The 15,171-nt window shown below is 30.7% G+C and overlaps 1 protein-coding gene across 1 annotated transcript in view; it reads left to right on the top strand.

Annotated features, from left to right (window-relative positions):
• Nucleotides 1-14,029, top strand: part of LOC133201010 (uncharacterized) — a 28,837-nt gene extending 14,808 nt beyond the window's left edge. Inside the window, exons 2-17 of the mRNA XM_061336813.1 lie at nucleotides 3,258-3,311; nucleotides 3,878-3,922; nucleotides 4,372-4,443; nucleotides 4,741-4,764; nucleotides 6,059-6,094; nucleotides 6,502-6,525; nucleotides 7,290-7,400; nucleotides 7,960-7,971; nucleotides 9,393-9,575; nucleotides 9,633-10,085; nucleotides 10,365-10,379; nucleotides 11,067-11,081; nucleotides 11,623-11,673; nucleotides 12,531-12,635; nucleotides 13,048-13,286; nucleotides 13,916-14,029. Coding sequence (XP_061192797.1) covers nucleotides 3,258-3,311; nucleotides 3,878-3,922; nucleotides 4,372-4,443; nucleotides 4,741-4,764; nucleotides 6,059-6,094; nucleotides 6,502-6,525; nucleotides 7,290-7,400; nucleotides 7,960-7,971; nucleotides 9,393-9,575; nucleotides 9,633-10,085; nucleotides 10,365-10,379; nucleotides 11,067-11,081; nucleotides 11,623-11,673; nucleotides 12,531-12,635; nucleotides 13,048-13,286; nucleotides 13,916-14,029 — 1,553 coding nt within the window. The remainder of the gene's footprint in view (nucleotides 1-3,257; nucleotides 3,312-3,877; nucleotides 3,923-4,371; nucleotides 4,444-4,740; nucleotides 4,765-6,058; nucleotides 6,095-6,501; nucleotides 6,526-7,289; nucleotides 7,401-7,959; nucleotides 7,972-9,392; nucleotides 9,576-9,632; nucleotides 10,086-10,364; nucleotides 10,380-11,066; nucleotides 11,082-11,622; nucleotides 11,674-12,530; nucleotides 12,636-13,047; nucleotides 13,287-13,915) is intronic.
• Nucleotides 14,030-15,171: the final 1,142 nt, after the last annotated feature.

The following is a 15,171-nucleotide window of genomic DNA, read 5'->3' as shown; positions in this document are numbered from 1 at the left end:
CCATTTGAAGGCTGGTGGCTGATTTATCATCTGATTTGTCATCTGATTTGTCATCGATATATGACACTAAACACCGATTTATTATCTATCTATAAAGTTCAGTGTTCTTTTCTAGTACAATGTAAGATTCGATACCAATGATATTTCTGACCAAAAGCAGGGATTGTTATAAAGAGTGTGAGATATTGAACAGACCCCCACCTCCTCCATTTCGATAGAAAAAAATATGTAAGCAATTGATAAAATGTTATAGCAAATCTATTTTATCATATTATATCCATTATAGCATTGGTTATTTTTGTAGATAAGCAACTGGACATCAATATCATACGAACAAATAAGCAAGTAGAATGTTACTATTGTTCAACAGGGGTCCATTCTACAGAAGAACTTAAGACTAAGACCGAGGCCTTTATGGGATTGTAAATTCTCAAAGAAATGATGATTCTGTAAAAAAAGAAGCTTTTAGATTTACGTCTCTAAGTTCAATGAACAAATATTAAAACCTTTTTCAGATTAGAATTGAATAAAATGCTATTCCCAAAATTACATTCTGGTCTTTGTAGTAAGTTCGTATGTAAAACGTAGCACAGTAGTGCAAATCTATGTCATATTCATTTGACCCAATTAAAATCTGCATTTGTGTTCGTATTCAACGTAATTTTATTATAAATATATCAATTTTCTTTTTGCAACTCATAACCGTGATGCACAATTTCAATTTATACTGACAAGTATAAAATAACCTTACAAAACTGTATGTACAGGCGTTATACTTAATGCGACGTTAATGCTATTTGTAAGAAATTATATTTGCTACAAATTAAGTTCTCGTTTTATTATTCATCTGGATTCTCTTCTTCTCTGTATTTTCTTTAGGTAATGATAGGGTTATTTGTAACTAAAGATGTTTGATTATTTGAATATTTGCTACAAATGAAGTTATATTTTTATCATTGTTTTTTTTTTTAATATATCTCTTTATTTTCTTTTTCGCAGGACATGGACACGGTTATAAAAGAGGTGAGTTCTTAAGATTTAATATTATGACTTTTCTTTGTACCAGATATTATTATGCGATATATATACATAAATCATGTAAATTTCATGTGTTACATTTTCATCTCAATTTCAATTAAAAAAATGTAGAGCATGAAATTTACATGAGTAATTTTTCAAATGACTTTGATTTGAACTTTTACTTAAAATTTGTAAAATCCGTGCTCCTTATAGAAACATAAAAAAAAATATATAAAAAAAATTCTCATTTCCTCTTTTATCCTCAAACGGACGATGTTTCTACTCGCAATATAAAAGGAAATACAACAATGCTACTTAAACTAGAAACATGTTTATGACTTTCATCTCTGGTGAATCGTAGAATGAAGCACAAAGATAAGGAAATGCCCTATTAAATATGAGACAAATGAAAACAACATTGTTTTGGCATGTAGAGTCCAGCAATAAATATAAAAATCTCGTCTTCAATAAAACTGTTATTTCGTCATTGAAGCCATGTATTTCCTCTTTGGTATTCAACAAACAGAAACGTAACCTTAAATATTAAATAAAACATGAGATTTTGCATGTTATTCACTGTTGTCTCAGTCTGGCCCTAGGGCAGTGTATGTTGCTCTTATAAGGTGCAGCATGATGTAAATATCTGCATGTGACACAGGAAATATACAGATCTTTATTGCAATAGAATGTTACATAAGAAAACGATGCAAAGCGAGAAAGGCTTTGTAGTTACATAATAGTAGAAAGATAAATGGTACATTAAGATGTCTACTGTGACAATTTTTATTATTTTGATCTGTCAATTGTTGTGTCACACGTGGACATAAACAAGCACCCATCACTAAATATGACTTCTCAGTTAAAGAAAGGCCTATATATTTGATTTCTTTTAATAGAATTAATATTTCTTTTTCAAATGATAAATATATTCATATTAAAATTTTAATAAACAATGTGCAAGAAAAATTCAAATTACACATCAGTGGGACTTATTTGGAAAAAAAAAAGGAATTTAATTTAGAGTTTTTAATTTTTTTTCCAGAAAAGGTAAATATAGGAATGATATCGACAACTTTTAGTAGATTTAGACAAATTTTAGTGGATTACAAAAAATCAATAATTTTAATGGAGCATGTGTTTCTAATGTATAAATAAAAACATCTTTTTTGCAAAGAACTTGTAATTTTTCAAATTATAATTCATCTATTTCCTCTGAAGTACATGTATTTTGCAAATAAAATGAGAAAGCATTACACATTTATTTCATAGAAATAAAGTGGATGAAAGGGAAACTAGTTATTTTGTATCGCGTATGAAATCTCTATGTTTATCTTCAATTGATAAACGTAACAGAAGCCCTTGATATTTTTATATACACATACTGTGCTAAACAAATGTCACTATTTGGGAATATCCCAGACTTATGTTTCATTTGTAATTTATTATTTTACATATATGTTTATATATATTTTTTAATCACAAACATCAAAACATTAAAATGTAGAACTTGTACCATAATTTTCTCTTATGGCAAATTCTCTTTTGCTACATAGCATGAAAAGAAGATTGAAAATATTATCCACAAATAGAGAAATGACAAATCTGGACTGATAATTCTGCTTCTCGATATAGTTTTACATCATTTTATCTATTATTAGATATTAAGGACAAATATTAATATAAGAAAATACGCCACTATAACACGCGAATATCATCAGAAGTACGATGGTACAAAATTCTACTGAGTGTTGCCCAGGCCATAAAAACGTCTACAAACCCTGATCCGAAAATAATACCATTATTTGCGATGCGAGAGAAAGCTGTTCTATTTACCGCCGGAGAAAAAGGTGTCAGGTTTATGATCAAGAGCGGTTCGGATTTTAGAGTCTGCGTGTTGGGTTATTGTATCACATATGGCTGAACTGTTTTAGCAAGTCATGAATAACGTTAAGAAAAAGTTTGTCTTATCTATAAAAAGTTAAATTATACTTTTTTTTCATTTAGATTGGAGAAAGAACTCTTGAATTTGAAGTATGTTTCCTGTCCAAGCAAATTTTGCATATATTTGCTGATTCAAAAAACTGGGACGGGGGTTGGGCAATAAAAATCTTAGACTTGCCACATGTATTGTACTTTTGATACTATTAAACCAGTACTAAAATAATGTTGAAGCATATATCTTAGGGTGCGTTTTAAAATGCATGATTTTATGTTTGAATATTTATTTTCATTTTTAGGGTACATCTCAAAATACATGTCCAGATACGGACTTTATAAAAGGCCACCTTTCGGTACGTCCATTTCCAATAGCACTGAGAACTACTGTCAAATCACTAATTTTCGTGGTGGTTCAATTTTTGTTGTTTTCATGGTATGAAGGAATTCAGGAATTAAGACTCTTCTCGAAATTTTATTTTTTTTTCAATATAAAACAATAGTTCATCATCCAAAATCAAATCACGAACCAGTATTATTTCCTCGAACCACAAAAGTTTGATCCACGAAAATGAGTGATTTTACATTAAATAGCTTAAGTAAAGGTAAATGTTTATGAATAAAGTAATGTTTTGCTCACACGTTACCAATATTTAATGTTAAGATGATTTTTTTGATTTCATATAGCTATTCGTAAGTTAATTGTAAAAATGATAGTGAAAGTAAAAATGAAAATGGAAGTAGAGAAATATCCATCCAGGTAGTCCTAAAAGAAACTAGTATCAATTTAGAGTGCCCTGCATGCTATCTTCTTCTCATATGAATAGTAAATATGTAAATGGACTAACTATAAGACACAGTCTATACATTCTGTTTTGTTGAAAAACTGCATTAACAGAGTGGCGTATTTACTTTATTTCAGGATATTTTAAAAGATATTACAGACCACAAACAATCATTAAAAAAGGTATGGTATTTTCTCGGTTTATATTTTTTTCAAATCTCATTTGTGATAGTATCTACAAATCATGTACAAGTCAAATTAGAGAGCAAACAATGAAGGATGCATAAGGAATAATTCAGTGTAAAGAAATTGAGAAATACAAATGGTATACACTACACTATCATAAGCTGAGTGAATATTAAATGTTTCTAATGATTATTCCCCTGTTTGAAGTCACATAATAAACACTTAATAGGTATTCAAAAGGAAGAAATTATATGTAAATGTTACATCGAGACATGCATTATAATATTACAATATTACACTGACATGCGAACTTTGGAATGCAAATTTGGAATTACCTAAAGCAATCAATTTTATAATGTAAATATAACATTTTTTTAAGAAACTCGACTTCATATTTACAATGTGGATAAGCATGAAACATTATAAGATAATTTTTTCTTTTTCAGTTGCAGTGCCAATAATTAAACATGTTCCAGTATATAAAACTATCATCAAAAGAGTTCCTATCATAAAGAAAGGTAATATCTTATTTGATTAACGTTTCTTTAAGTTCTGTTTCAACATCCATTTATGCCCTTGACGATTTTACCGCTTTAAGAAAAAAGAATGTAAATTTAAGACATCTAGGTCAGAAAATTAAAGTTATTTATTGACTTTAAGTTGTTTAATGTCCCATTCGAGAAGTTGTCACCTATGTAGAGACGTCACAGTCAAACTAATGAGCGTCTTCATTTTTTTAAATTTCATTTTGACAAAACATTCTTATTTAATAGAAGATACTGAAGTTAATTATAAAAAATGCTTGTTTATTTTAGTGCCAGTAACGGTAGTTCGTAAAGGTATTATTATTGTATTTCATAGGATCATAAGCTTTCCATGTTTCTAACAATTTGTTTTGTGTGCGTAATCAAGCTTTTCATGGTTACAATGCCATTTGTAATTGTTATTGCTAATTGTAATTGTTAATTCACAGCAAAATAAAATCATGTTTAGTCTCACTCACTGATCATCTTAATGCACTAATTATATATTTTTTTTAACTATCTCTTACGTTTTACTGCTACAAAAGATTTTATGCTTTTCTCGCAATATTTGTGCATTCTCATAAATAACGAAAAAATGTAACTCCTAAATGTAGATAAGGCAGGGAGAAAATGTCTTTTTAAACAAAGGAAGATCATATTGACCATATCATCAACCGATTCAGAACAATTTAATGTAAATATGAATCAGAGACAATTTATGACGTAATAAGCAATGTTCAACTTCATATGTATACATTTATAACGTTTCCCTATCTTAGGGTGGAAAAGTTTTCAAAATGCACAATTTCAAAAAAAAAAAAAAAAAAGAAAAAAAAAAAAAAAAATTAATAAATAAATAAATAAAAATAAAAAAAATAAATTTTTTTTATGCCATTCCTTTTTCTTTTCCATTAGTGTGATTTCAAATGTTTTGCCATAATCATATTCTACACTACTGACATACATACTAAAACTGTCAGATAACAATCAATCATTCGTCAACGTAGTAGCATAATTCATATTTTTGTTTAGTCAAAGCTATTCATATATACTTTTAGCATAGAGAAAATAGATGACTTTGCAATAATACACACAGATTTCTTGTTTTATTACCGAGGAATTCCAACATCAGAAATTTATATTAAACTCGTTCTATATCCATGGAACCTTCACAATGACACAAAATGCATATAAGCGAATGTATAAAACCATTTTAAGTTGTTTTATTCATTTTTTTTCAATATATACTTAATGTCACAAATAAAAAGGGACGAATAGGGATATTTGTATTACTAAAAGAAAAATGCTATTTTTTTTGAAACGTATCAATATTCTTATGTATCATATAGATTTGGCTTATATGAAGGTTGATATATTAGTTTTTGTGAATAGTTTCTTAAGAGGAAGAATTTATAAGTCTGCGATTAAATAAATATAGTTAAGTCAAATTTGAAGATTTTGATATCTAATCCATAATATTAAAACAATTTGTAAAAAATACATTAAATCATTACAAAGTAGAAGAACAAAGTTATGAGTAGTATATATTCCTATCTTTTCAGGCAAAGGCAATTATGTTTTAACAATAACATACTGTTTTGTATTTCAGTCCCTGTGTATAAGAAAGTTGAAGTCGTGAAGCAAGGTAAGCTTATGAAATATCAGTCAATTTTTTTTCAATCGAAGAAAATCATATACCGTGTCTGTACGAAAAACACTTCTTCTTTCAACATATACTTCTACATTTTATATAATGGCGGGGATCAAGCCTATTGATATACATTAGATTTTTCAATATAATATTTACATTTTTCAATCGCTCTCACTAAATAATGCTTTATTTCAAATACATTATAATATTTCAAGAGATACCGATTCAGATACATAAGGATCTTGCAATAGAGTGACAGAACATTGAATGTATGAGTTGAATAATATTATAATGAAGAAATATATTTCAATATTGATTATAAGATCTTTCCTCTCCCAGATTTTTAATTTCTTTTGTCACTTTCAATTTTATTGGTAACAAATTTCTTTTTCTTATTTAAGTACCGAAAGTTATTAGGAAGCCAGGTAAAATATTTAGTTGGCCTCACATTTAACAATCATATGCTTCCCATTTTAATGTACTTATAAAAAAAGAAGGAGACCGTCATTTACATGCTTTTTGTCTCTGTTCTTAAGCACTTCATGTCAAACCATCATGTTTTCATTGCTTTGATCATTATAGAAACGAAGTTGGAGGGGATATAGTAAAGCGATTGTGTGTGTGTGTGTGGTTTAGTGTGTGCTATAGAAGTTACGCAAGTAATATTTCATATCGGGGTCGATATGCTTTTTTTTGCAAGGACATGCACTCATTTTTCACCTCATCAAAAGGTTAAGGGAAACGAATGAAACCAATTCATTTCCTAAGCAATAAAAAATAGATCATGAATTTCATTCACTTTTAGATCTTCCAACAGCACATGTAGTCTAATTCTTTTTCAGATTTAGATATTCTGTTAACCCTTTTGCCAATGCCTTTAAAATGTTTTCTTTGAGTCCTTTTGAAATATTAATCCATTCAAAAGTATTGAGAAGCTTATTTGAGCTATGCCACCTGTTCTGCTTTAGCTCTGAGTTTTTGTTAAGCTCCTGATAAAAATTCTCTTTAATATTAAGAATATTAACCCTGTTTCATAATTAACCTCATTAGGAAAACAAAAACACAATGTTTATTTAATAAAATACACAGATATCTCTAATGTAGAACAAAGTTTCAATTATCAAATACAAAATTTTTATGCAGCGCCATTATAAGTTCTATTATTTTAAATTTTTGCCTTTTTATACAGTCCCTGTGCCAAAGCCTATTAAGGTGGAAGTTCCTGTTAAAGTTCCTTACCCTGTTGAGGTGCCTATTGAAATTCCGGTCAAAGTCCCAGTTGAAAAACACATCCCCGTCCGTAAGTATACCACAAATCAATTTTAATTTCAATTTATGATAAAGAGGCATCATTTTTACTTTCGCTTTATAAAATGGAGGAAAACTTCATTTTTTTCGACTTGAAGTACTGTAAATTAATGTCAATTTGATATCAGTTTCTTTTGTGACCAGTTATTGATTACGCTTAATTCGGAATGGTTGAGAATATTTGGTTCTTAAAGTTTAAATAGAAAGTTTGTTCGTAGAACAATTTCTTCAAGAAAAGTGCATGTATTTTTTTTTTTTTTAAATTTCGTCTCATTCAAAATTCTGATATAGAAGGATTATCGTTTTCATGAAATGTTATTCTTTTGTTATGGCTTCTCCATACGTATTCTACTTCCTTGAATATGAAAGTTGCTGAAGAAACAATAATTACTCATCTTCATTCCTATTTTTTAATAATTGAATGTTTACCATAATTTTAATAACGATTTTTATTCATTTATACTACGTTAAAAATATTTCTAATCAGAAATTTAAAGTTTATCATTTCAAAGTGCATTAAATTCACACATCTTCTATTCTATTTTAAACAGCTGTCCCTGGAGGTAAGTTGTAATTCACTTATGAATATTCAAAGCTTAATTAAAATATGAATATTTATAGGACTATCAATTAAGACATTGTCAACTTTATACATGTAGAGATAATGGATTTTTAGAAATAGTTTGTAATCAAAAAATCAAATTTTAAATTACTTTTATCTGAAATTAAGATTCATTAAAAAGAATTACAGTTAAAAATGAAATGTATTCATGCGCGTTTGCCCGTGTCTATTCCGCTGCTCATCCTGCAATAATGATTGCGTTGCGTATAGCCTAACACACATAGTAGATAATATTAGAGATAATGTAGATTGTATACAATATTTTTGTTGTTGTGTTTGCTTTTTGTGCCAAAAACTAAATATGTAAGGTTAATGAATGATAGCAAAGATATTTGAGTATTTTTTAAGGTATTTATTGAAAACATAAAAGAATAGTAGGAATCGGAAAGTTTGTTACTTTAAATCTTTGCTGTCTGATAAAATTCAAATCAGTGTTTACATGAAAGGTAAAAAAATCCTATATTTTATGTTCGACAGCATAATTTTTAAAACGCACTTTTCAGTAACGAATCAAGAATTTGATTAAGATATCTTCTAAAAACAAAGGAATTGATTAAAGTTTGAGCCTTTTGTTAAATATAATAGATAACGCTTTTAGTATAATATATACCGCTTTAAGTGTAATAGATAACACTTTAAGTATAATAGATACCACTTAAAGTATACTAGATACCACTTTAAGTATAATAGACACCACTTTAAGTATACTAGATACCACTTTAAGTATAATAGACACCACTTTAAGTGTACTAGATACCATTTTAAGTATAATAGATACCATTTTAGGTATGATACATACCACTTTAAGTATAATAAATACCACTTTTGTAAATGTTGCGCTTTATTAACGCTAGATGTCGTGGCGCCTACTCCGGTTGACCACGGTCCTATTCAGCCAAGTGTCATCGGTAAGGGTGTATGCTAACACATATTAACAATACAACTCACATGTATATTACTACTGAAATATTATAGACCTCTTAAAATATGTAGTAAAATGTATAATCATATTGAATATGCTTGGTGGCGGGATTTTACGAATTGAAAAAAATCCATCATCTAATACATATCATATATGTGTTTGTAAACATTTTTCTCTACCATTATTTTCATAAGTATTGCTTAACAGTCAAAGTAGTTCTCAATGCATGTTCGTAACAAAAAGGTAAGTCAATATAATGAACGTGGATCATTTGGAAATTTATAATATAAACGTTCCTGACAAACTAACATGCTGTTAGCAATCTGGAAACAGTATGCGCAAAGCGTTGCTCTGCAAACCTAGCTCTAGAAGTGGCGGAATAGATGCTCTTTTCACGTTGTGAGAGCTACTGTCTGAGCATGCGCTTATGTTTCCTCCAGGTAAAACAGACCTTGGCTTGCCAGGTGTAGATATTGGTATAGTTGATGGACCAGGAGGCCATTTTGACATTGGAGGGGGACATGGAGATCTTGGGGCTGGGGGAGCGGGAATTGGAATAGGTGGTCATGGCGGATTAGATTTTGGAGGTCCTGTAGATATTGGTGGGCCTGATTTAAACATCGGTCTCGGAGGAGGTCCGGGAATCGGTCTAGGAGGAGGAGCAGGAATCGGTCTAGGAGGAGGTTCGGGAGTAGGAATCCATGATAAAGGAAATGGAGGCGGAGGCGGTAGTGGCAACGGAGATATTAACATTGGACTCGGTCTTGGATTCGGCGATGCTATCGGAAAAGGCAGTGCAGGTGATGGTGCCGCCATTGGCGTCGGCGGTGGACCTGCAGGTGCGTGGAATGGACCAGGGGATGGTATAGCACTTGGGGCAGGGGGTCCAGATGGGGCAATGGGTATTGGGATAGGGACTCCAGGCGGATTGTCAATAGGAGCTGGTTTCGGAAAACCCGATTCTGGGGGAGGAATTGGAATTACCTCAGGTGTTAATGGCGGGGGAGTAGGTATTGGGGGAGGAACTAATGGAGGGGGTGGTGGGGCACTGGGTGGAACCGCTGGTGTTGGCTTTGGAGTTGGACAAGGAAAGAATTCCCTAGGACTTGGAATGGGATTAGATCAAATCGCAAGTACGTTAAGAACAAGGGAGGTATAAGAGATGAATAAACACTAACACAAGTACAGGGCAATTCAAAAACAGCAAGAGATATTCAAATCATATCTCTTGTTGTTTGCTTGGCATAGTAGGAAAGTACATATGCCATTTGATGAATAAGGTAAGTGCATATATATCCAGACAAACGCTAGAGTTTAAGTCTTTTTAACACCCTTTCTGAGAAAAGGTAAGTCGCTAAAAGATGTAAAATATCACATGAAATATGAAAAATATTTTATAATTCTTTTTCCAGATACTGTCATGATAAGTAAGTACTTGTGTCGGATATCGGCATTTTGTGATCTCACTTCCTTTTCGTGACCTCACTTCCTTTTTTTTGTGACACACTTACCCAAACATTTCCTTCTATTTTGCAAGAGTTAAAATACTTTAAATATACTTTCAAATATTGAGATAAATTTTAATAATTTCATTTTCTGGAATTAGACAAAAAGTATCTTTTAAATTCCTTATGCATCCAAACTTTTGCAAAATCAGAATTCCAAAATTCTTTATGTTTTATTTCCCAATCACAATTTGTTTCATGCTTGTGTATTTCTGTGGCGTGAACGTGATTCCCGATATCTGTTAACCTGATTACGTAGAGAATATAAAAAGTGCACTCTTTCTTATGTTGAAGACGGTTTTATGCTAACTTTTTATTACCTCTGAAAAAGGTATGGTTTTGCACTCTTGATTGTGTTTTATGAATGTGGTGACAGGTTTTCTAATACTTTGTGTTTCATTTTTTAATGTTTTTTTTTTTTTTATTTTTAATTGTAAATTTGATTTTTCATTATCAGTAAAAAAAATTATCAAAAATTTAATCTTGTATTTGAGAAAAAAATATACAATAATATTCATAGTAAGACTCGTTTTTAACAATTTTTTTTTTGTTTAAAACACTTTATAAATCGGCTGCATTTTACCGTACTTTTTTATTCTTTATTTTCAGCTGATGCCGATCATGGTGAGTTTATTATTAATTATCATTCAAGATCATTTTTTCGATTCAAAGCAATCGAAATCAATTCCTTAAATGAGATATATAGTAATGTAATTTAAACAAAAATAAAAGTAATAATAAATACAATCATGCTTCTCGTGTAATTATACAGGCCTATCCAGGCCCCGGTATCATGTTCTCTGCAAGCTTAGGGATAAAGTTGAAAATTTAATTTAATCAAAATCTTATGGGTGATTGAAAATTTAATTTAAGTTAACGTGTTTCATGATCCTGGGGCCTGAACATTTAAAAACAATCAACACTGCAGCTGTGTTACGGTAACTAGAGAAATCTTGCATCGATACTTCGTAAATTGCGTCATTGTATCCGTAATTTGTTATATATATCGAAATAAATTTTCTGATTTTGAATTACTTGATGAAAAAATTTGATTTAGAAATATATCCATAGGAGAATTTCATGCAGACATGTTTTACTGCAGATAATTATAGTTGATGACTTTAAACCCGATTAACAATAGCTATTTTTTTCCCTATTTTTTCAGTAAATCTTGGACCTGGAAGTGGATTAAATCAGGGTTCCAGAGTAATTGTCAGTAAGTAATTCTATTTTCCCTGTAAATTAGTCAAGATTCTAAAGTAATTATCTATATGTAATTCTATTCTTTCCTGTAAATAAATCAGGGTTCTAGAGTAATTGTCAGTAATTTTATTCTTTCCTATAAATATGCCCATTTAAATGGTGATTTTATACCATCCCCTTTGACCAATCTTCATTTTATTTACTCTTCCTTTTTTTTTATACACTTTTATGAGACCAATTACTTGAAATACAGTGTAATTACTGGATATTGCAGGGTTTAGAATAACATGAAAAATGACATGAAAAAGTAAACTGGTCATTATTCGTACCATTTACGTGTTTTGACTTCAGAGAAAGCGGCACTTCACTTCCTCAACCGGAAGTTTTCTGTTTCCTCGCAATTTTCTGTCAGAGGAAGGAAAAAAATTGATCAATTTTATAAACAGCACTGGGGCAAATTTAAGGAGAACAATTATCATTGATAAACATGTTATTTTGGAAACAATGATTTTTTTTGTTTTAGAATTACCCCTCTTAGGTAAGGATTTAAGAATTATCTCTCTTGGTAGAAAAGAACCTTAATTACCACAGAATGAAACTAAACTATGCAATTCAGTTTACTGGATGATGACTGAAATTTTACTGAAAGATGGATAAATGATAATGATATTGAAATGGTAGAAGAAACCCTAATTACCACAGAATGAAACTATGCAATTCAGTTTACTGAATAATGATTGAAATTTTACTGAAAGATGGATGAATGGCAGAGCTCTGCCATCCAGCCATCTTTACATTCCTTTGAGTGAACATGAACTTTAAATGGCAAAGATTAATCCTATATTCAAAGTTAAATTTAATTTCTTTAAGGTGATGCTGATCATGTTGGATTTGGAGGCGGTTTAGACGGTGGAATGGATCATGGTATGATTGCTCCAGTCGCCATTTTAGGCGTTCATGATTCCGGTGCAGGAGGTAAGCATAGCAATGACATGACTTAAGAAAGTAAAATGTTTCTTCTGCAATTTTATTTTATTTCAAGTGAGTTACATAAAGTCAAACATAGGAAATAAGGCGCAATACAGATATGTTTTGTTTGTTTGTTTTTTTTTGTTTAACGTACCTTTCGAGAAGTTTTCACTCATATCGAGACGCAACCACTTGTTGATGGAGGGCTGCAAATTTCAGACCTATACTCAGCACTAAGGGCCATTGAGCAGCGAGGGATCTTTTTCGTGCAAGCACCTACTGCGACACGGGACCTCGGTTTATACTGGACCCACGTGGGCGACCAATATAAAATATAATGATAATGAAAAGTAATCATGCTCAAAAGTTCAATGGAGTTCAGTCAAAATTTATCCATTCCTTTTTTTTTTTTACATAGCTCCCATAGTTGATCCCCTAGTCGGAGGTAATGGATGGGACAATGGTCACAATGGTTTCGATAATGGTTTTAACAACGGGCCAGTGGTAGGAGGTGGGCATGGTGGTTTTGACAATGGTTTTAACAATGGTCACCTTGGTGGAAGTGGTTCAGGTTTAGATGCAGGCTTTGACAATGGCTTAGGGGCTATAGTCGATAATGGAGCTGGTAAAGGCATCGGAAAGAAAGGTAGACTGTCTGTACAACTTATATATTCCATTAATGAAATACAGTTGAACTTCTGCATTTCGCAAATAGATATCTCAAATACAATTACTATGTAGAAGTAGGCTGAAAGTCCCAACCAATTCTTCTTTGTGTATTTTAACATCAATGTCTCCAATCCGCAGATATCTTGAAGTCTTTTCTTTGTTACATAGAAATTGAGATAATGAGGTTTGCCTTTAGTATATGGGTACATGTACCTAAGTTTGCATATTTTAAATTGAGTCCAAAATAATGCCCTTTTTGGAATTATGTGTCGGTAATAAATTGTGTATTTTTACTTCAATATCTCCAACCCGTAGATATCTTAAAGTCTTTTCGTTGCCACATAGAAATTGAGATAACGAAGTTTGCCTTTAGTATATGAGTACATGTACCTAAGTTTGCATGTTTTAAATTGAGTCCAAAATAATGACCTACTTTGGAATTATGTGTCGGTAGTATATTAAACTTAACACACACAAAACAATGAAAATACGTTCACACACGATGTCGTAAAAGAATAGTTAATAAACTTTCTACAATCTAAAACTGTGAACTAAGTTTCTAAAAAAGACTTTGTTTTAAAGATAAGACACTAATAAAATTTTTATTTCTGTTTCAGTGTAAATACAAAGTGAAGCAAGGAGAGTTGGACCTGGGGTCGCTTCATAAAATGTTCTCATTAAGTTATGTTCATATCATGCCAATAAACATCTCATTTTACCCATCATTCTGATGTTAAGCGTTGTTATTTTTGCAGAAAATGCTACAAAAATGCTGTAGTATTAGAAAGTATAAAAGTTATCTCACATATACATGTACATAGTACACACTATATTAAAAAAATTATCTATAAAAATAAGGATTTCCCATGATTTGGGATTGGATATTACTTTTATCCAATTATCCAATGAGTAATGACTTGATAAAAATCCTATTTGACCACACACGTACAAAAAAAATATCACAAAACCGTGAAAATTTTTGTATCATGTTTAATCCATCTCTATTGACTTACTGCTTTTCTTTGTCTACATATTCAGCTGTACCTTACGCCGCGTAACAATGGAGGTCAAGAATATTCGAAACTAAAAAAGTACATTAATAATTAAGAAACAAACAAGCTTTATAAAAATGTATTATATGTCATTTTGATTAATTAATTAATTAATTAATTATGAAAATATGAAATGCTACCGAGAATTTCTATGTTTACAAATGCAAATACATGTAATTGTTCATGTGATGTTAGCAAATACAATCTAATGTTAAGTTGAATAGTGACTGTCGTTTTTCTTACACATTGTTAAGCCACTATTTTTACACCGAATCGTGTACGGATTTTTCTGCTTGCCGGATCATGACAAGGAGCACACGGCGGGTGTGACAGGTCGACAGGGAATACTTACTCCTTAATGGCACCGGATTCCACTTCTGATATTTTTAGAGGTCCGTCTTTTTTCTACTCTAAATTTGTATTGTTCCTATGAACTTGAGAGCTTGATTACTGTGCGTTATCTACATATTTCATGAAATGATATCAAAAGAAATTAGAACACGAAGTATAGGATATGAAAAATATCCAATGAGTGATATCCACTTAATTAATAAAGAGGAAAACATATGATGAAGTACCTTATTATCTGTTCCTTTTTATATAAAGACCACAAAATTTATTTCGGTTTCTTTCGATATGCTATAAATGTATGCTAAACTCTCAAGGAAAAATAAAAGTTGAACGTTTTTGAAATTCAATATTTCCACTTCAAAATGTTTGCTTGATAAAGGCAGAAAAGATTTTTATCTATTATATTTTTTCAAAAAATATTGAAAAGATTGTCCTTTTGTTTTATGTGAATCATTAAAAAGACATTTTGC

Source organism: Saccostrea echinata, unplaced genomic scaffold (genome assembly GCF_033153115.1).
Source record: "Saccostrea echinata isolate AGI-Se365-2 ecotype Australia unplaced genomic scaffold, CSIRO_AGI_Sech_v1 ptg000042l, whole genome shotgun sequence".
Classification (NCBI taxonomy): domain Eukaryota; kingdom Metazoa; phylum Mollusca; class Bivalvia; order Ostreida; family Ostreidae; genus Saccostrea; species Saccostrea echinata.
This window is presented reverse-complemented; position numbering and strand designations above follow the sequence as displayed.